The sequence below is a fragment of the Hyla sarda genome, chromosome 9 (genome assembly GCF_029499605.1).
Source record: "Hyla sarda isolate aHylSar1 chromosome 9, aHylSar1.hap1, whole genome shotgun sequence".
Classification (NCBI taxonomy): domain Eukaryota; kingdom Metazoa; phylum Chordata; class Amphibia; order Anura; family Hylidae; genus Hyla; species Hyla sarda.
This window is the reverse complement of record NC_079197.1, coordinates 26,800,907-26,828,062: the sequence shown is the minus strand read 5'-3', so window position 1 is coordinate 26,828,062 and position 27,156 is coordinate 26,800,907. Positions and strand designations below refer to the sequence as shown.

Here is a 27,156-nt window from a genome sequence, read left to right as displayed (position 1 = left end):
CGCTCCTATAGGATGACGGGACGGCGTGTGCAGCGACGTGATGATGATGATGGAGAGCGCCGACGATGCAGGGGATCCCGAAGAGGACGCGCCGGAGCCCCAAGGACAGGTGAGTGACCATCACCGGAGCTCACTGGGCACTGTAAACGGCTATCCGGTGGCAGCTGAAGCAGTCTGCGCTGCCCGATAGCCGTTTATGCGATGGCCCCGACATACTAAAGCATTGTATGTTGATGATGCTTTCAACATGCGATGGCCTCTGACAGACCATCGCGTGTTGAAATTATCGTATGTCGGGGCCATCGTAGGTCGGGGGGGTCACTGTATACTACCTACAGCATTGTGCTTTGTATATGACTTCTGAGACAGGATTAAAATACAGGGTAAATTTAAAGGACCAACATCACAGTATATCAAAAGTTTTTGTTGGCGAAAGGTACACTTTGACCCCTTAAGGACCAGGCCCATTTTGGCCAGAGTGTTTTTTGCACATCTGACCACTGTCGATTTAAGCATTAATAACTCTGGGATGTTTTTACCTTTCATTCTGATTCCGAGATTGTTTTTTCGTGACATATTCTACTTTATGTTAGTGGTAAAATTTAATCGATACTTGCATCATTGCTTGGTGAAAAATTCCAAAATTTGATGAAAAAATTTAAGATTTAACATTTTTTTTTTACTTTTAAGCTCTCTGCTTGTAAGGAAAATAGACATTCTAAATAAATTATATATATATTGATTCACATATACAATATGTCTACTTTATGTTTTCATCATAAAGTTGACATGTTTTTACTTTTGGAAGACATCAGAGGGCTTCAAAGTACAACAGCAATTTTCCAATTTTTCACAAAATTTGCAAAATCTGAATTTTTCAGGGACCAGTTCAGTTTTGAAGTGGATTTGAAGGGTCTTCATATTAGAAATACCCCATAAATTACCCCATTATAAAAACTGCACCCCCCAAAGTATTCAAAATGACATTCAGTAAGTGTTTTAACCCTTTAGGTGTTTCACAGGAATAGCAGCAAAGTGAAGGAGAAAATTCAAAATCTTAATTTTTTACACTCACATGTTCTTGTAAACCCAGTTTTTGAATTTTTACAAGGGGTAAAAGGAGAGAAATCTTCCTAAAATTTGTAACCCAATTTCTCTCGAGTAAGGAAATACCTCATATGTGTATGTCAAGTGTTCAGCGGGCGCAGTAGAGGGCTCAGAAGGGAAGGAGAGACACTGGGATTTTGGAGAGTGAGTTTTTCTGAAATGGTTTTTGGGGGGGCATGTCACATTTAGGAAGCCCCTATGGTGCTAGGACAGCAAAAAAAAAAACTCAAATGGCATCTATTTTGGAAACTACACCCCTCAAGGAACGTAACAAGGAGTACAGTGAGCCTTAACACCCCCCAGGTGTTTGACGACTTTTCGTTAAAGTTGGATGTGTAAATTAAATTTTTTAACACTAAAATGCAGAGTATGGAAATACCCCATGTGTGGATGTAAAGTGCTCTGCTGGTGAACTACAATGCTCAGAAGAGGAGGAGAACCATTGAGCTTTTGGAGAGAGAATTTGTTTGGAATGGAAGTCAGGGGCCATGTGCGTTTACAAAGCCCCCCGTGGTGCCAGAACAGTGGACCCCCCACATGTGACCCCATTTTGGAAACTACACTACTCGCAGAATTTAATAAGGGGTGCAGTGAGTATTTACACCCCACTGGCGTTTGACAGAACTTTGGAAAAGTGGGCTGTACAAATGAAAAATAAAATTTTTCATTTTCACGGACCACTGTTCCAAAAATCGGTCAGACACCTGTGGAACGTAAATGCTCACTGTACCCCTTATTACATTACTTGAGGGGTGTATTTTGCAAAATGGGGTCACATATGGGGGGGGGTCCATTGTTCTGGCACCACGGGGGGCTTTGTAAACACACATTGATTTCGGACACATTCTCTCTCCAAAATCCCAATGGCGCTCCCTCTCTTCTGAGCATTGTAGTGCCCTCGCAGAGCACTTTACATCCACATATGGGGCCTCCTGTTGCCATGGCAACCAACGGGATCCCACGATCGCATTGCAGGATCACCGTTAGTTGACAGGGGGAGCCCCTTCCTCCTGTCAAACCCATAGATTCCGTGATCAGGAGTGATCACAGCATCTATGGGGTTAATGCTTCCGAGACCAGCGCGATCACGGTCTCGGCAGCTGCGGCGGGACCTTGGCTGTGATTGACAGCTGGGTCCCACTGTCAAACTCCTGCAGCAAATCACGCAGAGTAGGAGATCGCTAGGACGTATGCATACTTCCAGTTGCACTAACAAGCTCGCAACTTGGACGAGTTAAAAATAGTACAATAATAGAAAATGTAAACATGGGTATTTTTTAAATCCCTGACCCACGGAATAAAGAGAACATGTCAGTTTTTACCGTAAAATGCACTACGTAAAAATGAAAACCCCAAAATTTGCTGAATTGTGTTTTTTTTTAACCCCCCCCCCCCCCAAATAAAAAACAATATAATGTGGAATTTTGTTTTGCTCTGCATACAAAATAAAACGTGTCATTACAAAGTACAATTGTTTGCACAAAAAAAAACAAGGTTCTTTGAAATGGGCTGTGACTCAAAGAGTTAAAAGGGTTATCCACCATAGGGTGATGCTAGTACTTACCAGCCAGACAGTAATGGACATGCTTAGGAAGGATCTGTACTTGTCTTGGGGCTAAATGACTGTGTTTTAAGTACACGAGAACGCTGCTGATTTTTTGAGAACTGTTTATATTTCCTGTTTGAGTTCCTTCTCTCCAACGACAAGTCCCAGGATTCCTTGTATGTAAATGTGAGGTCACTTTTTTCCTCTTACGCATTATGGTGTTCCTGAAAGCCGTTGTGCCGGCCTTGAGATCGCAGGGATCCCCAGTGGTCGGACCCCCCCCATGATCAGACATCTTATCTCCTATCCTTTGGATAGGGGATAAGAAGTTTAGGGGCGGAGTACCCCTTTATCGACCGGGAAGGGAGTTTTGTTTTTCCTTCTCACCTTCTAATATCTATAACGCTTAGAATTTTTCTACCTGCAGACCCATTTAAGACCTTTTTTGTGAGCCGCCAACTGTACTTAGTACTATTTTGCTTCTGTGCTAATTTCTTGCGCCATGATCTGTAGTTTTTATCAGTACCCTTTTGGTTTTGATGGAATTTTTTGATCACTTTTTATTTTTTTGGTTTATGAAGTGACCAAAATTATTATTATTTTTTTACTTTTCCGCCATTGACCGTGCAGTTTCATTAAAGTAAAAGTATACTGACAAGTATCATGAGTCCGTTGTGCCCGGGCTGCAAAATAAAATAAAATAAACTTTACCTCACCTTCCCGTGTTCCCCCGTAGCGCCGCAACAGCTGTTCGGTCTCCTCCGGTCCAGTCTTCTTTCTTCTTCCTTGTGCACTGATCATCATACTGTAGTCGGGACATCGCCGCCAATTATCTTAGCCATCGGAGAAGGAGCACAGTCAGATGGACAGCTGCGCCAGTTCTCTGCTGAACTCGCTGCAGCCACGGAAGCCCCTGACGCCATCACCGGAGCCACTGCCGATGCCGCTGAAGTACTTTCAGTATTTTCCCAAAGGCCAAATCGACATATCACAGTTGGCAATAATTGTGATTCTATTGCGATTGCGATATATCGTGCAGGCCTACTCCAGAGAAAAAAAAAAATTCTAAATAACCTCTAAATAAAAATCTCAAGCTTTTCAGTACTTATCAGCGTAAGTCGTATGCTCTGGAGGAAGTCATCTGGTCTTTCCAGAGGGGGTGCTCTCTGCCAGCGGAAAGCCGCCACATAAATGCAACACACGCTGTACTTTTCCTCTTCACAGGTTTTGATACATCTCCCCCAGTGTTTTTGGCAAAAATGCCACAAAGATGGTGTGATGTCCCAGTACGGGATATAGTCCCGTACAGTACTTAGGCCGTCAGGTTGATTCCCTCTGTGTCCTAGGGGCTCTCCTGCAGTGCCTCCCCCATTGTGTTATCTGTATAGTAGATGTGTTATGGATAAAGGACCTTTAAGGACCTTTGAGTTAGTCACATGATAATGTTGTCACATATTTTGTTACCCAGAGAGCACCAGCTAACCAGGTGACCTGCAGCTTTACCTATGGGCCCCTTGCTCAGCCCCCTTTATAAAGAGGGGGAGCCATTATAATCTCTCTCTTCCACCGCATTCTCTGCTAAGGTCAAGTTCAGTCCAGATGTTTCAGAGCCAGTGTCCAGCTCGTCTGGAGGCCTCAAGCCTAACCAGCAGCCACATGTCAGTAAGTCAAGTCGTCTATGTCTGCTGTCACTACCTACAGTCAAGTCTATAGTCAAGTCTATTATAGTCAGCGTGGCTGAGTTAAAGTCTGGTGTCCCGGTACCGTATTGCATACTGTGTCTTGGTTGGGGGTCCCCAAAATCAGAGTTCCTAGGAACTGTGGGGGTCCGCTTCCCTAGTCATCCCCTAGTCACTCCTCATCTATTCAATATCGTGTTAAATTAAGTGTGTAAATACTGTGTATAATAAGTTATTACCTGCATAGCGTCGCAGGGCCTTCGAGTCATCTGACAGGGCTCCAGAACTCTATGGTAGGTAAAAGGACCTTTGGTGGTTCATGGGTCATGTGACTACCCATAACTCTTTGTAACAGTGAATGACAGATGGTATGGACCAATCCTAAAACAGCCAGCCCCTGCCCATATAAGGGAGCTGCGTCCAATAATCGCTCTCTTCCCTCGTGGGCTGCTGACAAGAAAGGATCTGCGCAGCTGTCATCGGCAACCACTGGGCCAAAGCCTGCCGGCCTCGTCCTAAATTAAACAGTGAGTTCTTACAAACTTCCCCGCTAATGCTAGCAGGATCACTGGACCTAAACAAACCCCTAAATCCAGCGGATCTGTGCATACAAAATCCTACAAAGCTAAAGAACTTACAAAAGTCCCAACCATACGTCAATCTCCGCTTAGCTGTATATAGACTCTGTTATATGGACTGTTCCTGTTATCCCTGTTACAGAAAATCTTCAGTAAAGTTTCCGACAGTTTTCAGCAAAGCTACTGGTTGTGGACATTGCAATTATTCATCATCTCCCTATCACTCTTGGGAAGGGCGGCGATAGGCCAAGCATCAGAGTATTAACCCTCACCCTGGCGTCATGACAGACAAAAGTTAATTACACCCTTGATTTACCGCACAGCAACACCCCAACTACCCTACATCTCCCACAGGCGTACCACGACTGCAAGTCCCAGCAAGCTGCAAGGTCCCCTGTGTGTTACTGGTCACCTCTCTGGGATCCTGGCCTAGCTGTAAAGACTGTACCATCTTTCTACCTCAGTAAAGCTACCGTTAACCCTAACCTGGTCTTGGACTATTATTACACTGCCTAACCTAGGAATAGCGGTGCTACCATTCGGGTGGTTACTGGGAAAGCCGCGCCCTGGCATCACGAACATTTAGGGGTTAATAACAACTGCCCCTGGGCTATAACATACACCGCACATCTTCACACCCTGTGGCACACCCCAATAGCATCTTGTGAGAAAAGAAATGAGAGGGCAGTTTTTTGTGGTGTTTTTTAGTTTTTTGCTAAAAAAAAACTCAAACAAAAATTGCGTCTGTTCCTAGGCTTAGACTGGGATTAAAGGAAAACAGTCACCCATTCAGTCACACTAAACCCAATACACAGGGTTATAGTGCAGGTGAACATGAGACCGATGCGAGCTCTTTGACCGATATGCGTACCTGTAGTCCGCCTCTTCCTGCACTGAATTGCACGCTGGAGGCGGCCCGCCGGCTGGACTTGAATATTCATGGGTGCTGGCCACGTGAGCGGTCAGAAGGCACAAGTGCTCACATGACCAGCACCCACACTATAACCGGGTGTATCGGGTTTAGTGGGGTGAACGGGTGATTGTTTTCCTTCAAACACAACTTATGTGTGGCCTTTTTCAAAGCCCACTTTTTTTATTTTTTACCCCCTTCCGACAGATGTCTGTCCAGCTGTTGCAAAACTACAACTCCCAGTATACCCTGACAGACGAAGGCCGAAGGCTGTCAGGTCATGCTGGGTGTTGTAGTTTTGCAACTGCTGGACATCCACAGGGGATCACTGATGCAGTATGTCAATCTCGGCCTATGCTGCCTGATCTTGAACTGGCAGCAGGAGCCACAACCACTTTAAATCAATAAGCAGCGCCGGCTGCCGGGACGTCTGATGAATAATATCCTTCCTCTCCACACCGCAACGTCAGGGGCATCACTCGTCAGACGTCCCAGCAGCCAGCGCTGCCCATTGGGAGAGATTTATCAAAACCTGTCCAGAGGAGAAGTTGCTGAGTTGTCCATAACAACCAATCAGATCGCTTCTTTAGTTTTTTAGAGGCCCTTTCAAAAATGAAAAAAGTGATCTGATTGGTTGCTCTTTCTCTGGACAGGTCATGATGAATCTCCCCCATTGAGCCTGCCAGAGCCGCAGTGATCTGTGTAAGAAACCTATGGGCCCAGGCTGTTAGGGCCACCAAATGATATTACAAATACTGAGTGTCTGGTTAGGAGAAACAAATATAATGCACCCACAGGGAGTAGAGCCATTTTAATAAAAAATTGCCAAAAATCCCTAAGATAAGTCATGCAGAATAGGTTAAAAAGGTTTTTGGATTTTCAGCCAATCAGGAAGCAGCACTACTAGTTTTTTTTTATTTTCAGCCAATCAGAAAGCAGCACTACTCAAATAGAACTCCCGTGAGGTCACACATGTGATGTCATAACCATTGTCATTGGTGAGGGGCCTAAACTGTAGGAACCTAGCAATACACATTCATACCCGCCTGTGACTGGTAAGTATCACATCTTTTTGTCCAGTTCCATGTGCATTTCTATAATAATCATGTAACTAATCTCTCTTTTCTTTTCCTATCTTAGATGCACACCTTCCAGGCTGTGGGGCAGCACATACACTGACACTTTGCCCAAATTCTAGAGGTAACCTCCTTTAGTATGCCCAGAGGAAGGGCAGTACAGTAGCCATGGATTCCCTACAGGTTTCCTCCCCTCTGGAGGTTTTTCCTGTCCTGAGTTAGTTACTGTCCGCTCTTTGTGAGTGATGGAGGTTACATAAAATCCCTACACAAACATTTTTGTAAATAATAAATAAAGTTCCCTTTGTTTAAACTGTTCTTTGACTTGTTTGACTCATTTATTTTATTTGTGTGTGTGAAAAATAATGTTATCAAAATGTGGATGACAGAAGTGTCCAAAACTGCTGCCCGATCTGCCCCATGTGATGAGGTGAGAGGCGGCTGATGCTGGGGGGTACAGTTGTCCAGGCAACCGTAGGGCACCCAGCAAGTTCTGATGTCTTATGCCCAGAAATGGTCGGCTACTCACTGTGTCAGAAGATTCTCATCCTAGATATGAAGACAATCAGGGATCAAAACCCGTGCAGGGGAAAAGGTGACCAGTTTCCCATAGCAACCAATCAGATCACTTCTATTTTTCAGAGGTCTTGTTAAGAATGAAAGAAGCGATCTGATTGGTTGCTATGGGCAACTGATCAACCTTTACCCTGCACGGGTTTTGATAAATCTCCCCAATAATTATTACAACCATGCCACACACTTAGGGCTGCCACCTGGCTGGTATTTTAGACACCCTACTGGTATGTTTAACACTTTAAGGACATCATGCATATCCATACACCCCTGTTTTAGAGTCCTTATGGACTGAGGGCGTATGGGTATGCCCATGGGAATTTAGTTCTCTGCTGCTAGCCGATCCGGGACCGGACCGGGATGACTGCTGATATCTATCAGCAGGCATCCCGGTCATATGCCCAGGGGGGTCATGAGATCCCCCCATGTCGGCGATCGCTGCAAATTGCCGGCCAGTTTCAGATCTGCGGCAAATCCGGGTCAAACGGGTCTCAGGTGAACCGGTGAATCGGAAAATAAGGGGGATCGGGGGTGTCCAAGACACCCCTGATCCCGCTAAAGGGATAGGAGTGAGGTGGCAAGGGGTGCCACCCCTCCTATCCCTGCTATTGGTCGTTCAGAAGCGACGACCAATAGCAGATCAGGGGCGGGGGGTTAACATTCGTTTCCCCCGCTCTGCCCACCCACTGTAGTCCGGACAGATCGGGGGAACCGACGGTGACCGGCGCAGAAGGTCACTTACCATCGGTGGCAGCAGTGGCCGACGATCGGCGGGCAGCGATGACGTGCGGCTGGCTCCCTGCTGCAGACTAGGGAAGCTGGTGATTTGCCTAGCAACATTTGGAGGGCTACAGTTTGAGACCACTATACAGTGGTCTCTAAACTATAGCCCTCCAGATGTTGCAGAACTATAACTCCCAGCATGCCCAGACAGCTGTTTGCTGTTTGGGAATGCTGGCATTTGTAGTTTTGCAACAGATGGAGGGCTACAGTTTGGATATCACTGTGCAGTGATCTCTAAACTGTGGCCCTCTAGATCTTGCAAAACTACAAATTCCAGCATGCCCACATAGCAGTTTGCTGTCTGGGCATGCTGGGATTTGTAGTTTTGCAACATGTGGAGGGCCACAGTTTGGAGATCACTGTGCGGTGGTTTCTAAACCCTGGCCCTCTAAATCTCGCAAAACTACAACTCCCAGCATGCACAAACAGCAAACGGCTGTCTCGCCATGCTGGGAGTTGTAGTTGGTTACCTCCAGCTGTTGTATAACTACATCTGCCAGCATGCCCTTCGGCGATCAGTACATGCTGGGAGTTGTAGTTTTGCAACAGCTGGAGGCACACTGGTTGAAAAATACTGAGTTAGGTAAAAGAACCTAACTGAAGGTTTTCCAAACCAGTGTGCCTCCAGCTGTTGTAAAAGTACAACTCCCAGCATGCAACAGCTAGAGGTTTGCCCCCCCCCCCCCCCCCAATGTGAATGTACAGGATACTTTCACGCGGGCGGGTATTACAGTGAGTTTCCTGCTTCAAGTTTGAGCTGCGGCAAATTTTCCACCACAGCTCAAACTCCTAGCGTTAAACTCACTGTAAACCCACCCATGTGACTGTACCCTAAAAACACTACACTACACTACACTAACACAAAATAAAGGGTAAAACACTACATATGCACTCCCTTACACTGTCCCCCCACCCCCAATAAAAATGAAAAACGTATCGTACGGCAGTGTTACCAAAATGGAGCCTCCAGCTGTTGCAAAACAACAACTCCCAGTATTTCTGGACAGCCACTCACTGTCCAGGCATGCTGGGAGTTTAGCAGCAGCTGGAGGCGCACCTGTTTGGGAATCACTGGCACACAATACCCCTATGTCCACCTCTCTGCAATCCCTAATTTAGTCCTCAAATGCGCATGGCGCTCTCTCACTTCGGAGCCCTGTCGTATTTCAAGGAAACCGTTTACGGCCACATATGGGGTATTTCCGTACTCGAGAGAAATTGCGTTACAAATTTAGGGGGGCTTTTTCTCCTTTTACCCCTTATGAAAAGGAAAAGCTGGGGAAAAAAGACCCCTAAAATTTGTAATGCAATTTCTCCTGAGTACGGAAAATGTTCTGCACAACAAGGCTCAGGAGTGAGAGCGCACTATGTACATTTGAGGCCTAAATTGGTGATTTGCACAGGGGTGGCTGATTTTTCAGCGGTTCTGACAAACGCAAAAAATAAATACCCACGTGTGACCCCATTTTGGAAACTACACCCCTCACAGAATGTAACAAGGGGTATAGTGAGCCTTAACACCCCACAGGTGATTGACAAATTTTCGTTAACCTGTTAAGGACCAAGGGCATACAGGTACGCCTTTGCTCCCAGGTACTTAAGGACCAAGGGCGTACCTGTATGCCCGTGGGAATTTCAGTTCCCGCAGCGCGCAGGGCGGGGACCGGACCGGGGTGACTGCTGATATTGATCAGCAGGCACCCTGCGCAAATGCCCAGGGGGGTCATCAGACCCCCCATGTCGGCGATGGCCGCAAATCGCAAGTGAATTCACACTTGCAATATGCGGCTATTCCGGGTCATACGGGTCTATGGTGACCCGGTAACCCGGAAAATAAGGGAGATCGCGGTTGTCTAAGACACCTACGATCCCCCTGAAGGGATAGGAGTGAGGTGGCAGGGGTGCCACCCCTCCTATCCCTGCTATTGGTAGGCAGAAGCGACGACCAATAGCAGATCTGGGGTGGAGGGGTTAACTTCAGTTTTCCCCATCCTGCCCACCCACAATAGGCGGGGCAGAAAGGGGAAACCGAGGAGGACGGGCGGCAGAAGATCCACTTACCCATCCGGAGGCTGCGGTTGACGATTGGTGTCCGAGATCGGCGGCCGGCGACGTCCTGCGACTGGATCCTACGGAAGCTGGTGAGTTGCCTAGCAACATCTGGAGGGTACAGTCTGAGACCACTGTACAGTGGTCTCTAAACTCTAGCCCTCCAGATGTTGCAAAACTACAACTCCCAGCATGCCCAGACAGCTATTTGCTGTGTGGGCATGCTGGGATTTGCAGTTTTGCAACAACTGGAGGTCTACCGTTTGGAGATCACTGTGCAGTGATCCAACTGTGGCCCTCTAGATCTTGCAAAACTACAAATCCTAGCATGCCCACACAGCTATTTGCTGTGTGGGCATGCTGGGATTTGTAGTTTTGCAACATCTGGTGGGCCACAGTTTGGAGATCACTGTGCAGTGGTCTCAAACTGTAGCTCTCCAGATGTTGCATAACTTCAACTTCCAGCATGTTGGCTGTCCAGGCATGCTGAGAGTTGAAGTTTTGCAACATCTGGAGGGCCACGTTTGGAGACCACTGCTCTATAACATGAGGGCTGTATTTTCAATTAGGTCAGCAACAGATGCTTCAGGACCCTGGAAAGCACTACGCATGCGCAGTCCTGGCCGTTCTACAGTTTGTCTTTAAATCCACTTTACCTTTAAAATCCACATTAAAAATCGGCTCACTAATAACGCGTTCCCTTTAAATGCCGTTATTGGCCGATCATGCGCCACAGTGCGTTCCAAATAGCCGAGGAATGTTCTTTGGCCTCGTTGTCGTTCTTCCTTCTGATTGGCTACTCGTTTAGTTTGCCGCCCGGCGATTGGCTGACCGCTCTGGCAAGGTTTTCGGGGGGAAAGATGGCGAATTTGAGGAGTTTGAAGGTGAGTGACAGGTGGAAGGTGACGCGGGCCGGGTGTAATGTTATTGGGGTTGCCCGGGTGTTGGCTGCTCGTCTGTTTCTGTACGCCCTGCAGAATGAGCTTAGTGGTCGCCAAACTGTTGACCTCCAGCTGTTGCAAAACTACAACTCCTAGCATGCCCGGACAGCCTTTGGCCGTCTGGGCATGCTGGGAGTTGTAGTTTTGCAGTGGTCTCCAAACTGTGGACCTCGGGCAGTTGCAAACTACAACTCCCATCATGCCCGGACAGCCAACGGCTGTCCGGGCATGCTGGGAGTTGTAGTTTTGCAACAGCTGGAGGTTCACAGTTTGGAAACCACCGCTTTAGAATTTTGGTGTAAACATTTTTGCTCTGAAATTTCCTTGCAGCAGAGACCCAGTGTTAATAATGGGATTATGCTGCAACGCACACACAGCGCAATTCCCAATTTTTTCGAATTGTTCATTCTTTCGGCGAAATCTGCCCAGAAATCCTTGTATGGAGACGGCGCATTTCCGAGCGGCCCTAGTGGAATGTCCTTCCGTGTTTTCCAAGCAGACATTCCGCAAGTTTCCCGCCGTGTGAACCTGGCCTTACAGTAAGCGTATGGCGTATGTGCTGTGTGCCGTAAAAAGGGTATAGAAAAGCGTCTCCTGTCTCGTTTTGGCGATCCGTACTGGACTGAACACCCCGACCAATCCAAAATTATGATATTTTTCTATCTATGACCTGTTTTTTTATGTGTATATGTGTGTATATATATATATATATATATATATTTATTGTAAATATCTCAACTGGCTCCAGAAAGTTAACCAGATTTGTAAATAACTTCTATTAAAAAATCTTAATCCTTTCAATAATTATCAGCTGCTGAAGTTGAGTTGTTCTTTTCTGTCTGACAACAGTGCTCTCTGCTGACATCTCTGCTTGTCTCGGGAACTGCACAGAGTAGAAGAGGTTTGCTATGGGGATTTGCTTCTAAACTGGGCCGTTCCCGGGTCAAGTGTCATCAGAGAGCACTTAGACAGAAAAGAACAACTCAACTTCAGCAGCTCATAAGTATTGAAAGGATTAAGATTTTTTTTTTAATAGAAGTAATTTACAAATCTGTTTAACTTTCTGGAGCCAGTTGAGATATATATATATATATATATATATATATATATATATATATTTTATTTATTTATTGAATAACCCCTTTAAGTACGTTCCTTTCCTTGCAGGGCCTGGTTGGCATTGTCACCGGTGGAGCCTCAGGTCTTGGCCGGGCCACAGTAGAACGATTGATACGGCAAGGAGCCAGCGCCGTCATTCTAGATTTACCTAGTTCTGACGGGAAGAACGTTGCCCAATCCCTCGGAGGGAAGTGCGCATTTGCTCCCACAGATGTAAGTAAAAGTAAATGTTTGTCTGTGCGCTTCAATGAGGAAACATTTGGCAGCAGGCAATGTGGGTTTTTCTTTTCTTCTTCCCCGCACACTGCCCCTTCTGACCTAGTGCCCTGTCTTCACTTGAAGGGGTCTGTCTGTCCTTAGTTTTAAAGGGGTACTCCGCTGGAAAACATTTTTTCTTTAAATCAACTGGTGCCAGACAGTTAAACAGATTTGTAAATTGCTTCTATTTAAAAAATCTTAATCCTTCCAGTACTTATCAGCTGCTATTTGCTCCACAGGAAGTTCTCTTCCTTTTGAATTTCCTTTCTGTCTGATCACAGCGCTCTCTGCTGACACCTCTGTCCATATAAGGAACTGTCGAGAGTACAAGCAAATCACCATAGCAAACCACTCCTGCTCTGGACAGTTCCTGATATGGACAGAGTTGTCAGCAGAGAGCACTGTGGTCAGACTGAAAAGAACTCCAGAGCACTGTGGTCGGACAGTGAATTACGAAAGGTAATTTAAAAAGAAAATAACTTCCTGTGGAGCAAATACCAGCTGATAAGTACTGGAAGGATTAAGATTTTTTAATAGAAGTAATTTACAAATCTGTTTAACTTTCTGGCACCAGTTGATTAAAAAAAAAAAAATGTTTTCCAGCGGAGTACCCTTTTAACCCCTTAAGGACGCAGGACGTACTCAAACGTCCCCTTTTCCGAGTCCTTAAGGACTCAGGACGTTTGAGTACGTCCTGTCAAATCCCGGCCCCCCGCCGCTAGCCGGAGGGGAGCCGGTGCCTGATGCCTGCTGAAATCGTTCAGCAGGCATCCCGGCATATCGCCCAGGGGGGTCATTATGCCCCCCCATGTCGGCGATGGCCGCAGATCGCTGGACAATTCAGTCCAGCGATCTGCGGCAGATTCCGGGTCAATCGGGTCTCCAGTGACCCGGAATTACAGGCTGTTCGGGGCCGTCTCCGACGGCCCCGAACAGCCAGAGCCTGCAGGGGTGAGGTGGCACTGGTGCCACCTCACGATCGGCCTGATTCGTCGGCCGGATTACCGGCCGACCAATCGGCGCCTGCTGCGGGTGTCACTCCCGCAACCCGCTCCGCCCCTCTTCCGGAGGACGTGAGCGGGTGCGGGACGTGCACCCCGGGTGCTGGGGACCCCGATCCCCGGCGTCAATGTTGGGATCGGGGCCCCAGGAGCGACGGCCGCGGCGGAGACGACGAGGGACTGACCTGTGCGGCGAGGATCGTTGGAGGTGAGTGACAGCCTCCTGCTGTTGCTTAGCAACAGCTCCCAGCATGCAAAAAGGGCATGCTGGGAGCTGTAGTTATGCAACAGCAGGAGGCAGACCACCACAACTCCCAGCATGCCCTTATGGGCATGCTGGGACTTGTAGTTTTGCAACAGCTGGAGGCACATTCTTTCTATGGAAAAGTGTACCTTCAGCTGTTGTGTAACTACAACTCCCAGCTTGCACAATCAGCTAAAGTGCATGCTGGGAGTTGTAGTAGTGCATCTGCTGGTTGCATAACTACAACTCCCAGCATGCCCGTTGGCTGTCGGTGACTGCTGGGAGTTGTAGTTTTGCAACAGCTGAAGGCACACTGAGTTATGTAGCAAACCAGTGTGTCTCCAGCTGTTGCATAACTACAGTCCCCAGCATCCCCAGCCAAAGTAGTATGCCTCCAGCTGTTGCATAACTACAAGACCCAGCATGCCCTTCCGCTGTCCGTACATGCTGGGGGTTGTAGCTTTTGCAACAGCTGAAGGCACACTGGTTGCAAAACACTGAGTTTGTTACCAAACTCTGTTTCACAACCAGTGTGCCTCCAGCTGTTGCAAAACTACAACTCCCAGCATGCACTGATAGACCGTACATGCTGGGAGTTGTAGTTTTGCAACAGCTGGATGTTCCCCCCCCCCCCCCAATGTGAACGTACAGGGTACACTCACATGGGCGGAGGATTACAGCAAGTATCCGGCTGCAAGTTTGAGCTGCGGCAAATTTTCTGTCGCAGCTCAAACTGCCAGCGAGAAACTACTGTGAACCCCCCGCCCGTGCGACTGTACCCTAAAAACACTACAGTACACTAACACACAATAAAAAGTAAAAAACACTACGTATACACATACCCCTATACAACCCCCCTCCCCTCCCCAATAAAAATGAAAAACGTCTGGTACGCCACTGTTTCCAAAACGGAGCCTCCAGCGGTTGCAAAACTACAACTCCCAGCATGCACTGATAGACCGTACATGCTGGGAGTTATAGTTTTGCAACAGCTGGACGTTCCCCCCCCCCAATGTGAACGTACAGGGTACACTCACATTGGCGGAGGATTACAGTAAGTATCCGGCTGCAAGTTTGAGCTGGGGCTCAAACTGCCAGCGTGAAACTACTGTGAACCCCCGCCCATGTGACTGTACCCTAAAAATACTACACTACACTAACACACAATAAAATAAAAAGTAAAAATCACTACAAATACACATACCCCTACACAGCCCCCCTCCCCAATAAAAATGAAAAACGTCTAGTACGCCACTGTTTCCAAAACGGAGCCTCCAGCTGTTGCAAAACAACTACTCCCAGTATTGCCAGATAGCCACTGACTGTCCAGGCATGCTGGGAGTTTTACAACAGCTGGAGGCACCCTGTTTGGGAATCACTGGCGTAGAATACCCCTATATCCTCCCCTATGCAAGTCCCTAATTTAGGCCTCAAATGCTCATGGCGCTCTCTCACTTTGGAGCCCTGTCGTATTTCAAGGCAACAGTTTAGGGTCACATATGGGGTATCGCCGTACTCGGGAGAAATTGTGTTACAAATTTTGGGGGGTATTTTCTGCTTTTACCCTTTTTAAAAATGTAAAATTTTTGGGAAAAGAGGCATTTTAGGTAAAAAATTTTTAATTTTTTTTACATATGCAAAAGTTGTGAAACATCTGTGGGGTATTAAGGTTCACTTAACCCCTTGTTACGTTCCCCGAGGGGTCTAGTTTCCAAAATGGTATGCCATGTTTTTTTTTTTTTTTTTGCTGTCCTGGCACCATAGGGGCTTCCTAAATGCGGCATGCCCCCAGAGCAAAATTTCCTTCAAAAAAGCCAAATGTGACTCCTTCTCTTCTGAGACCTGTAGTGCGCCAGCAGAGCACTTTTCACCCCCATATGGGGTGTTTTCTGAATCGGGAGAAATTGGGCTTCAAATTTTGGGGGGTATTTTCTGCTATTACCCTTTTTAAAAGTGTAAAACTTTTGGGAAACCAAGCATTTTAGGGAATTTTTTTTTTTTTTTTACGTATGCAAAAGTTGTGAATCACCTGTGGGGTATTAAGGTTCACTTTACCCCTTGTTATGTTCCCCGAGGGGTCTAGTTTCCAAAATGGTATGCCATGTTTTTTTTTTTGCTGTTCTGGCACCATAGGGGCTTCCTAAAGGTGACATGCCCCCCAAAAACCATTTGTCGCTCCTTCCCTTCTGAGCCCTCTACTGCGCCCGCCGAACACTTTACATAGACATATGAGGTATGTGCTTACTCGAGAGAAATTGGGTTTCAAATACAAGTAAAAATTTTCTCCTTTTTACCCCTTGCAAAAATTCAAAAATTGGGTCTACAAAAACATGCGAGTGTAAAAAATGAAGATTGTGAATTTTCTCCTTCACTTTGCTGCTATTCCTGTGAAACACCTAAAGGGTTAAAACGCTGACTGAATGTCATTTTGAATACTTTGGGGGGTGCAGTTTTTATAATGGGGTCATTTATGGGGTATTTCTAATATGAAGACCCTTCAAATCCACTTCAAACCTGAACTGGTCCCTGAAAAAAAGCGAGTTTGAAAATTTTGTGAAAAATTTCAAAATTGCTGCTGAACTTTGAAGCCCTCTGGTGTCTTCCAAAAGTAAAAACTCATAAATTTTTTGATGAAAATATAAAGTAGACATATTGTATATGTGAATAAAAAAAAAAAATATTTTGAATATCCATTTTCCTTACAAGCAGAGAGCTTCAAAGTTAGAAAAATGCAAAATTTTCAAATTTTTCATCAAATTTTGGGATTTTTCACCAAGAAAGGATGCAAGTTACCACAAAATTTTACCACTAAGTTAAAGTAGAATATGTCACGAAAAAACAATCTCTGAATCAGAATGATAACTAAAAGCATTCCAGAGTTATTAATGTTTAAAGTGACAGTGGTCAGAATTGCAAAAAATGGCTGAGTCCTTAAGGTGAAAAAAGGGCTCAGTCCTTAAGGGGTTAAGGACATAGGGCGTATCCATACGCCCCCGTTTCCAAGTCCTTAAGGACCGAGGGTGTATGGATACGCCCTGAGCATTTCCGGCCCCCAACGCTAGCCGGAGGGGAGCCGGAGCCGGATGCCTGCTGAAATCGTTCAGCAGGCATCCCGGCATATCGCCCAGGGGGGTCATTATGTCCCCCCATGTCAGCGATTGCCGCAGATCGCTGGACAATTCAGTCCAGCGATCTGCAGCGGATTCCGGGTCAATCGGGTCTCCAGTGACCCAATGACCCGGAATTACTGGCTGATCGGGGCCGTCAGAGACGGCCCCGAACAGCCAGAGCCTGCAGGAGTGAGGTAGTACTGGTGTAATCTCACGATCGCCCTGATTCGTCGGCCGGATTACCGGCCGACCAATCAGGGCGCCTACTGCGGTTGTCACTCCCACAACCCGCTCTGCCCCTCTTCCGGAGGACGTGAGCGGGTGCGGGCAGAAGACCCCGGGTGCTGAGGACCCCGATCCCCGGCGTCCCTGTTGGGATCGGGGCCCCAGGAGCGACGGCGGCGGCGAGGGACTGACCTGCAATGTGGATCGTTGGAGGTGAGTGACAGCCTCCTGCTGTTGCTCAGCAACAGCTCCCAGCATGCAACAAGGACATGCTGGGAGCTGTAGTTATGCAACAGCAGGAGGCAGACCACCACAACTCCCAGCATGCCCTTATGGGCATGCTGGGACTTGTAGTTTTGCAACAGCTGGAGGCACATTCTTTCTATGGAAAAGTGTACCTTCAGCTGTTGTGTAACTACAACTCCCAGCTTGCACAATCAGCTAAAGTGCATGCTGGGAGTTGTAGTGGTGCATCTGGTGGTTGCATAACTACAACTCCCAGCATGCCCGTTGGCTGTCAGTGACTGCTGAGAGTTGTAGTTTTGCAACAGCTGAAGGCACACTGAGTTAAGTAGTAAACCAGTGTGTCTCCAGCTGTTGCATAACTACAATCCCCAGCATCCCCAGCCAATGTAGTATGCCTCCGGCTGTTGCATAACTACAAGACCCAGCATGCCCTTCCGCTGTCCGTACATGCTGGGGGTTGTAGCTTTTGCAACAGCTGAAGGCACACTGGTTGCAATTTGTTACCAAACTCGGTGTTTCACAACCTGTGTGTCTCCAGCTGTTGCAAAACTACAACTCCCAGCATGCACTGATAGACCGTACATGCTGGGAGTTGTAGTTTTGCAACAGCTGGATGTCCCCCCCCCCCCCCCCCAATGTGAACGTACAGGGTACACTCACATGGGCGGAGGATTACAGTAAGTATCCGGCTGCAAGTTTGAGCTGTGGCAAATTTTCTGCTGCAGCTCAAGCTGCCAGCGAGAAACTACTGTGAACCCCCTCCTGTGCGACTGTACCCTAAAAACACTACACTAACACAAAATAAAATAAAAAGTTAAAAACACTACATATACACATACCCCTATACAACCCCCCTCCCTTCCCCAATAAAAATGAAAGCGTCTGGTACGCCACTGTTTCCAGAACGGAGCCTCCAGCTGTTGCAAAACAACTACTCCCAGTATTGCCAGATAGCCACTGACTGTCTAGGCATGCTGGGAGTTTTACAACAGCTGGAGGCCCCCTGTTTGGGAATCACTGGCGTAGAATTCCCCTATGTCCACCCCTATGCAATCCCTAATTTAGGCCTCAAATGCGCATGGCGCTCTCACTTTGGAGCCCTGTCGTATTTCAAGGCAACAGTTTAGGGCCACATATGGGGTATCGCCGTTCTCGGGAGAAATTGGGCTTCAAATTTTGGGGGGTATTTTCTGCTATTACCCTTTTTAAAAATGTAAAATTTTTGGGAAAACAAGCATTTTAGGTAAAAAAAAAATGTTTTTTTTCACATATGCAAAAGTCGTGAAACACCTGTGAGGTATAAAGGTTCACTCAACCCCTTGTTACGTTCCCCGAGGGGTCTAGTTTCCAAAATAGTATGCCATGTGTTTTTTTTTTTTTTTTGCTGTCCTGGCACCATAGGGGCTTCCTAAATGCGGCATGCCCCCAGAGCAAAATTCGCTTTCAAAAAGCCAAATGTGACTCCTCCTCTTCTGAGACCTGTAGTGCGCCAGCAGAGCACTTTTCACCCCCATATGGGGTGTTTTCTGAATCGGGAGAAATTGGGCTTCAAATTTTGGGGGGTGTTTTCTGCTATTACCCTTTTTAAAAATGTAAAAATTTTGGGAAACCAAGCATTTTAGGTAAAAAAAATATATATTTTTTTCACATATGCATGAGTCGTGAAACACCTGTAGGGTATTAAGGTTCACATTACCCCTTGTTACGTTCCCCCAGGGGTCTAGTTTCCAAAATGGTATGCCATGTGTTTTTTTTTTTTTTTTTTTGCTGTTCTGGCACCATAGGGGCTTCCTAAAGGTGACATGCCCCCCAAAAACCATTTGTCGCTCCTTCCCTTCTGAGCCCTCTACTGCATCCGCCGAACATTTAACATAGACATATGACATATGTGCTTACTCGAGAGAAATTGGGTTTCAAATACAAGTAAAAATTTTCTCCTTTTTACCCCTTGCAAAAATTCAAAAATTGGGTCTACAAGAACATGCGAGTGTAAAAAATGGAGATTGTGAATTTTCTCCTTCACTTTGCTGCTATTCCTGTGAAACACCTAAAGGGTTAATACACTTACTGAATGTCATTTTGAATACTTTGGGGGTGTAGTTTTTATAATGGGGTCTTTTATGGGGTATTTCTAATATGAAGACCCTTCAAATCCACTTCAAAACTGAACTGGTCCATGAAAAATAGCGAGTTTGAAAATTTTGTGAAAAATTTCAAAATTGCTGCTGAACTTTGAAGCCCTCTGGTGTCTTCCAAAAGTAAAAACTCATAAATTTTATGATGCAAACATAAAGTAGACATATTGTATATGTGAATCCAAAACAAATTTTATTTTGAATATCCATTTTCCTTACAAGCAGAGAGCTTCAAAGTTAGAAAAATACAAAATTTTCATTTTTTTTCATCAAATTTGGGGATTTTTCACCAAGAAAGGATGCAAGTTACCATAAAATTTTACCACTAAGTTAAAGTAGAATATGTCACGAAAAAACAATCTCGGAATCAGAATGATAAGTAAAAGCATTCCAGAGTTATTAATGTTTAAAGTGACAGTGGTCAGAATTGCAAAAAACGCTCCGGTCCTTAAGGTGAAAAAGGGCTCGGTCCTTAAGGGGTTAAGAATGCATTGGGGTCCCAGCAGTCAGACACCCACCTATCACAAAGGTAAAGAACAGTGGTCTCCAACCTGCGGACCTCCAGATGTTGCAAAACTACAACTCCCAGCATGCCCATAACCATGTGGTCAGAGTTGACTAAAAGAGGTACTCCGGTAGAAAACATTATATATTTTTTTTATTTTTTATGAACTGGTGCCAGAAAGTTAAACAGATTTGTAAATTACTTCTATTAAAAAATCTTAATCCTTCCAGCATTTATAAGCTGCTGTATAATACAGAGGAAATTTTTTTTTTTCTTTTTGAATTTTCTTTTCTGTCTGACCACAGTGCTCTCTGCTGACACCTCTGTCCATGTCCAGTATAAAAGCAAGAGAGAGCGCTCCATAGCGTAATACTACCCAGGTAGGTATAGCATAAGAAGTAGTTATACGAGCCTCTTACCCCGGGTGGTTGTGCGAACTCGCAAACAACAACGGTAAGCGTGGATGAGCGGAAAGGTCCGGTCTGCAGCCTCCCAACCAAGTGAACAGCAACTGGGAATAGACTACCTAGGGGTGGTGGGTCTCCACGGCGCTGACCAAGGACGGACACGTCGGGTAAGTAGAAGGTAGCTTTACTTGGATAATGCAACGCGTTTCGCCGTGCTTGTGCGGCTTCATCAGGCATCCTGATGCCTGATGAAGCCGCGCAAGCGCGGTGAAACATGTTGCATTATCCAAGTAAAGCTACCTTCTACTTACCTGACGTGTCCGTCCTTGGTCAGCACCGTGGAGACCCAGCACCCCCTGGTAGTCTATTCCCAGGAACTGTCCAGAGCAGGAGAAAATCCCCTATGCTGACACGGACAGAGGTGTCGGCAGAGAGCACTGTGGACAACAGAAAAAAGAAATTGAAAAAGTGCTGAAAGGGTTAAGTTTTTTTAAATAGAAGTAATTTACAAATCTGTTTAACTTTCTGGCACCAGTTCATCAAAAAAAATAGTTTTCCACCGGAGTACCCCTTTAATGGAATACTGTAGTGCAAAATAACTTATCCCCTATCTGAAGGATAAGGGATAAGTTATGGATCACGGGGGGTCCGACAGCTGGGATCCCCGGGACCCTCTACAGGAGATTGCGGGGGTCCCATGCTGGGAGTTTACAACACCTGGAGGCACCCTGGTTGGGAAACACTGCACTATGGAATAATTGGAGGAACACAAAACTCACCAGATTGTAACTATATTGAACATGTTTGGGATATGCTGGAACGGGCTGTAAGATCTGCTCCTAATCTCACAAGAGATGTGCACCCATTGATGGGGCTGCTGCTGTTGGAATGGGATGAGTTGAATGGAGGCTGTTTGTCACCTTGTGGAATCAATACCCCCGAGGTCTGCAAGCTGTGACCACCCAAAATTATTGAGTACGTTTGTATTGAAGTGATCGTTCATTGCAGATACCCTGGTCAAGTCAGTGTGGCTACACTCCTGCATAAAGTAGTGGTTAGAGATGAGCAAACTTACAGTAAATTCGATTCGTCACGAACTTCTCGGCTCAGCAGTTGATGGTTTTCCTGTATAAATGAGTTCAGCTTTCAGGTGCTCCCGTGGGCTGGAAAAGGTGGATACAGTCCTAGGAGACTCTTTCCTAGGACTGTATCCACCTTTTCCAGCCCACCGGAGCACCTGAAAGCTGAACTCATTTATGCAGAATAAGTCATCAACTGCCGAGCCGAGAAGTTCGTGACGAATCGAATTTACTGTAAGTTCGCTCATCTCTAGTAGTGGTATTGGGGAAGAGATTCTTTAAGGACTTTTCATCAGTAATGCTACTAATGACCAGTTTATATAGAAATTGCTGATAACAATAAATTATATTCACCTCTGCAGCAGTGCAGATTTTTTTTTTTTGTCCTTAAAAACTCCTGTATCCTTGCTCAGTGTAAACATGCGCATATTTTAGATCACAGCAGGTCTTTGTTTTGCCTGTACCTTACTAACGGTTTCATCCATGGCTGATCCTAGGTGACCTCAGAAGCCGACGTGAACAATGCGCTGGAAGTGGCGCGCTCTCAGTTTGGAGGGGTGAACATCGTGGTAAACTGTGCTGGAATTGCAGTCGCTATAAAAACCTACAACAAAAACAAGCAGAAGCCTCATAGCTTGGAGGATTTCCAAAAAGTTATAAATGTAAGTTTAGAGAAGTTAGATAGGGGTGTGTGTGTGTATAGGTTCGACCTCTGTGCCCGTGATTACCCAAATATCCGGCTTGATGAAGGCTACTATTGCCGAAATGTTGCATTTGCTGTGGGGGAAATAAATTAATCCAGATCCATGACCTGGCTGGTGCGGTGATTTCGGAACTTTGCATATTTTTATATATTATAGCCCAAAAAAATAAACAATGTAACTCCAAGTCATTCAAACTGTCCACTAAGGAAGCAACACTGATTGACACTCAATTTCACATGCTGTTGTGCAAATGGAACAGACAACAGGTGGAAATTATAAGCAATTAGCAAGACACCACCAATAAAGAAGTGGTTGTTTGGTCACTTTTGAATGCTGGCCCTGCTTTCAGTCTAGTGGTAGCATGAGACGGAGTCTACAACCCACACAAGTGGCTCAGGTAGTGCAGCTCATACATAATGGCCCATCAATGCGAGCTGTGGCAAGAAGGTTTGCTGTGTCAGTCAGTGTAGTGTCCAGAGCATGGAGGCGCTACCAGGAGACAGGCCAGTACATCAGGAGACATGGAGGAGGCCGTAGTAGGGAAACAACCCAGCAGCAAGACTGCTACCTCCGGCTTTGTGCAAGAAGGAGCACTGCCAGAGCCCTGCAAAATGACCTCCAGCAGGCCACAAATGTGCATGTGTCCACTCTAACTGTCAGAAACAGACTCCATGAGGGTGGTATGAGGGCCCAATGTCCAGAGGTAGGGGTTGTGCTTACAGCCCAACACCGTGCAGGACATTTGGAATTTGCCAGAGAACACCAAAATTGGCAAATTCACCACTGGTGCCCTGTGCTCTTCACAGATGAAAGCAGGTTCACACTCAGCACATGTGACAGTCTGGAGACGCCATGGAGAACGTTCTGCTGCCTGCAACATCCTCCAGCATGGCCGGTTTGGCGGTGGTTCAGTAATGGTGTGGGGTGGCATTTCTTTGGGGGGCCGCACAGCCCTCCATGTGCTTGCCAGAGGTAGCCTGACTGCCATTAGGTGTCGAGATGAGATCCTCAGACCCCTTGTGAGACCATATGCTGGTGCGGTTGGCCCTGGGTTCCTCCTAATGCAAGACAATGCTAGACCTCATGTGGCTGGAGTGTGTCAGCAGTTCCTGCAAGAGGAAGGCATTGATGCGATGGACTGGCCCGCCCGTTCCCCAGCCCTGAATCCGATTGAGCACATCTGGGACATCATGTCTCGCTCCATCCACCAACGCCACATTGCACCACAGACTGTCCAGGAGTTGGTGGATGCTTTAGTCCAGGTCTGGGAGGACATCCCTCAGGAGACCATCCGCCACCTCATCAGGAGCATGCCCAGGCATTGTAGGGAGGTTATACGGGCACGTGGAGATCACACACACTACTGAGCCTCATTGTGACTTGTTTTAAGGACATTACATAAAGTTGGATCAGCCTGTAGTGTGGTTTTCCATTTTGAGTGTGACTCCATATCCAGACCTCCATGGGTTGATAAATTTGATTTCCATTGATAATTTTTGTGTCATTTTGTTGTCAGCACATTCAACTATGTAAAGACGAAAGTATTTCATACGATTAGTTCATTCATTCAGATCTAGGATGTGTTATCTTACTGTTCCCTTTATTTTTTTGAGCAGTGTTAGTGTATATTAATATATATATATATAATATTGTCAAACTATAATGCTCAGCATGCCCTGACCACAACAGTGTCTCCCTGACATCCATGTATTATACTGACAATGCTTTGATTTTAGTTGTCACAGTGTAATGCTTTACTATCCCAGTGGGGGTGCTGCAGGATAAATAAGAGTCTCACATACTACTTTGATCTATGGGGGGCTCCCTTTGATCAGCTTTTTTTGGGAGGAACCCTTCTAACAAATAGATATTAGAATTTCTCATGCAAAAGGCAGACTCTAGTATTTATGAAAAAAAAATATTTTTACAGTTTTTTATATATATTTATATATATTTTTTTTTTTTGTTCTTTCAGGTAAACATTGCTGGCACATTTAATGTTATTCGCCTGGCAACGGGAGAAATGATAAAGAATGAGCCAGACAAGGATGGACACAAGGGCGTCATAGTTAATACAGCTAGTATTGCTGCTTTTGATGGACAGGTAAGGAACCCAACCCATCCACAAGCTGTAACCAGTACTGTGCTGTATATTTGGGGGTTAAAGGATATGATAGGAATATTTAATTGTTCCAATGCACCTGAAATAACAAGAAAGCAACATTGCCAATTTGGTTATTAAAATTCTCATTGTATGTGTTCAGTTACTGTGCAGACCGATGTGTCTCCATGGATACAGACTACAATTAAAACCCTATGTAGTCTGAACATCATAATAATTGTGAAGGTGCAGCTTCTGCGGCCTTGTCTCACTTGAGCCATTGTTATTTGATGCCACGTGAATAACCTATCTCTATCTAATGAATTCTACATTTTTGTCATTTTACTACATTTTGTCTAATTCTTAGGTTGGACAAGCAGCGTACTCTGCTTCCAAAGGAGGAATCGTAGGAATGACTCTCCCCATTGCCCGAGATCTGGCTCCACTTGGGATTAGAGTTGTGACCATTGCACCTGGTACAACTTATTTTTTTTCAATAAATCTGATATGTTTAGGGGACATCTATCTGTTGTAAGTTCACATCAGCGTTGTCTTCTGCCATGTTGGTTTGGATTTATTTTTTTGGGAGGGGGCTGAATGAACCATAAATGTGTCAGATCACAACAGATACCACTTTGTCCCGATGGCTCTAGTTGAAATCGAATGGGATCCATCAGGTTTTCGTCAGGTACCAGTTGTTTTAGTGGAGAAAAAAATTACTGCTTGCAGTATTTTTATTTCTTTTTTTCAATAAAGTCCCGTAATTTAAACTTACGCAGCGATGGAGTTCCTAACAGTGAAGCCAATGCTGATGTGAACTAAGCCTTTTTTGCATTTTGTCTGCAGCGATAGTTTATCATAGTGCACAGATGTTGCACAGTCCAATACTATGTAACATCTGCAAAAGCTTAGCCCTGTGTATTCCACTACCATCACTGAATCTCCCCCAGACAGGCTATTGCCAACCAGTCTTCCTGCACTAATGCAGCATTTTTCAACCAGGGTGCCTCCAGCTGTTGTAAACCTACAACTCCCAGCATGTCTTTTGCTGTCCGGGCATGCTTGGAGCTGTAGTTTTGCAACAGCCGGAGGCACCCTGGTTGGAAAACACTGGACTAACGTTTCCACACTGCACAGGTATGATCTGCCACCTCCAGCTGACAAGTCTGGCCTGCCTTTGCAGTAACTTACCTTTGTGCCCCTAGAGGTACTCCGGTGGAAAACATATTTTTTTTATCATTTGGTGCTAGAAAGTTTAAACAGATTTGTAAATTACTTCTTTTAAAAAAATCTTTATCCTTCCAGTACTTATTAGCTGTATATTACAGAGAAAGTTCTTTTGTTTTTGGATTTATTTTTTATTTTTCTTATTTTCTTCTGTCCACAGTGCTCTCTGCTGACACCTCTGTCTGTATCAGGAACTGTCCAGAGCAGCATAGGTTTGCTATGGTGATTTGCTCCTGTTCTGGATAGTTCCTGATATGGACAGAGGTGTCAGCAGAGAGCACTGTGGACAGAAAAAAAAAAGAAATCCAAAAAGAAAAGAACTTTCTCTGTAGTATATAGCAGCTAATAAGTACTGGAAGGATGAAGATTTTTTAATAGAAGTCATTTACAAATCTGTTTAACTTTCGGGCACCAGTTGATTAAAAACAAAAGGTTTTCCACCGGAGTACCCCCTTAATCCCAGCCAGTAATGCTCCAGTCACCCCAATTGCCACCCGGAAACCAAAACGATGATAACCTGATGTTATGCTCCTTTTTGATTTTTTTTTTTTTTTTAGGATTATTTGCTACCCCTCTACTGCTCGGACTTCCTGAAAAGGCAAGAGAATTCCTGGCTAAGCAAGTACCTTTCCCAAGCAGACTAGGCGACCCTGATGAGTATGCCCACCTGGTACAGACCATCGTAGAAAACCCCATGATAAATGGAGAGGTCATCCGTCTGGACGGTGCCCTTCGTATGCAGCCTTAATAACGTGAACACCTTTATAGGAGAACACTAAGCCTTCCGTCCATGACGTAAGACATCTTTCATCGGTTACACAAGGAGCAGCAATGGAACATCCAAGAAGACCGTCATGGCAGTGATGACCCTGAGCTGCCTCTGATGCCAGGAATGTGCCCTGAATGTTCAAAAAAATGACTTAGAACAAAGTGTTTCCCAGCCAGGGTGCCTCCAGCTGTTGCAAAACTACAACTACCCTGCATGCCCGGACAGCCTTTGGCTGTCCGGTCATGCTGGGAGTTGTAGTTTTGCTACAGCTGGGGGCACCCTGGTTGGGAAACGCCGACTAAGAAAATTGTTATTGATTGTGTCATAGAATTGTCCATACATGAGTGTGGAAGCTAAAAAATAAATTTCACTATTTGATTTATCGCTACTGGTCAGATTGTATTCATGGTCATTTTAATACTTTTTATTTTTATTTTTTTTATTTTTTTTTACTCGGCCCATGTACATCTGTTTGAACCCAAAGAGGCGCCGTGTGCAAACTGTGTGGTTCCTCTAGAACAGTGTTTCCCAACCAGGGTGCCTCCAGCTGTTGCAAAACTACAACTCCCAGCATGCCCAGACAGCCTTTGCAGTGTATGGAAAAAAAATGCCATTTAAAACACAATGTAGGTTTTGCATTTTTTTTTCCTGGCTTTTTTTTTTATTTTTATCTTGTTGGCATGGTATAATAGTGACTACGACAGAGCCCATGTTATTTCCTTTACCCTCGTGTCCTAAGCCTCCATCATTTTAATAGGGCTGAATTGCAGTACTAGGTAGTAGA

At 45.6% G+C, this 27,156-nt stretch overlaps 2 protein-coding genes and 1 long non-coding RNA gene across 5 annotated transcripts in view; 2 read left to right on the top strand and 1 right to left on the bottom strand.

Annotated features, from left to right (window-relative positions):
- The window catches only part of LOC130291858 (uncharacterized), a 42,645-nt gene extending 35,431 nt beyond the window's left edge, over nt 1-7,214 (top strand). The window contains exon 2 of the long non-coding RNA XR_008848052.1: nt 6,745-7,214. This is a non-coding gene — a long non-coding RNA (uncharacterized LOC130291858). The remainder of the gene's footprint in view (nt 1-6,744) is intronic.
- The window catches only part of RENBP (renin binding protein), a 38,157-nt gene extending 27,131 nt beyond the window's left edge, over nt 1-11,026 (bottom strand). The window contains exon 1 of one of the 3 annotated variants that reach the window (XM_056541247.1): nt 10,958-11,026. The gene's annotated coding sequence lies outside the window, so the exon portion shown is untranslated. Of the gene's footprint in view, nt 1-7,425; nt 7,471-10,313; nt 10,502-10,957 lie in introns of those variants that run through there. The other 2 variants (XM_056541249.1, XM_056541248.1) reach the window with 2 other exon arrangements.
- On the top strand, nt 11,012-26,754 carry HSD17B10 (hydroxysteroid 17-beta dehydrogenase 10). The gene is made up of 6 exons (XM_056541250.1): nt 11,012-11,185; nt 12,410-12,574; nt 22,069-22,233; nt 24,251-24,379; nt 24,744-24,852; nt 26,161-26,754. Exons 1-6 carry the CDS (start codon nt 11,027-11,029, stop codon nt 26,349-26,351), a joined length of 918 nt encoding a protein of 305 aa, XP_056397225.1. The 5' UTR covers nt 11,012-11,026; the 3' UTR covers nt 26,352-26,754.
- The last annotated feature ends 402 nt before the right edge of the window (nt 26,755-27,156 follow it).

Bases quoted from the DNA above. Each gene is read 5' to 3' on its own strand.
- HSD17B10 (XM_056541250.1), top strand. From the start codon at position 11,027: ATGCGCCACAGTGCGTTCCAAATAGCCGAGGAATGTTCTTTGGCCTCG. The intron at 11,186-12,409 runs GTGAGTGACAGG...CTTTCCTTGCAG, and splicing joins CGAATTTGAGGAGTTTGAAG to GGCCTGGTTGGCATTGTCAC. The intron at 12,575-22,068 runs GTAAGTAAAAGT...GGCTGATCCTAG, and splicing joins GCGCATTTGCTCCCACAGAT to GTGACCTCAGAAGCCGACGT.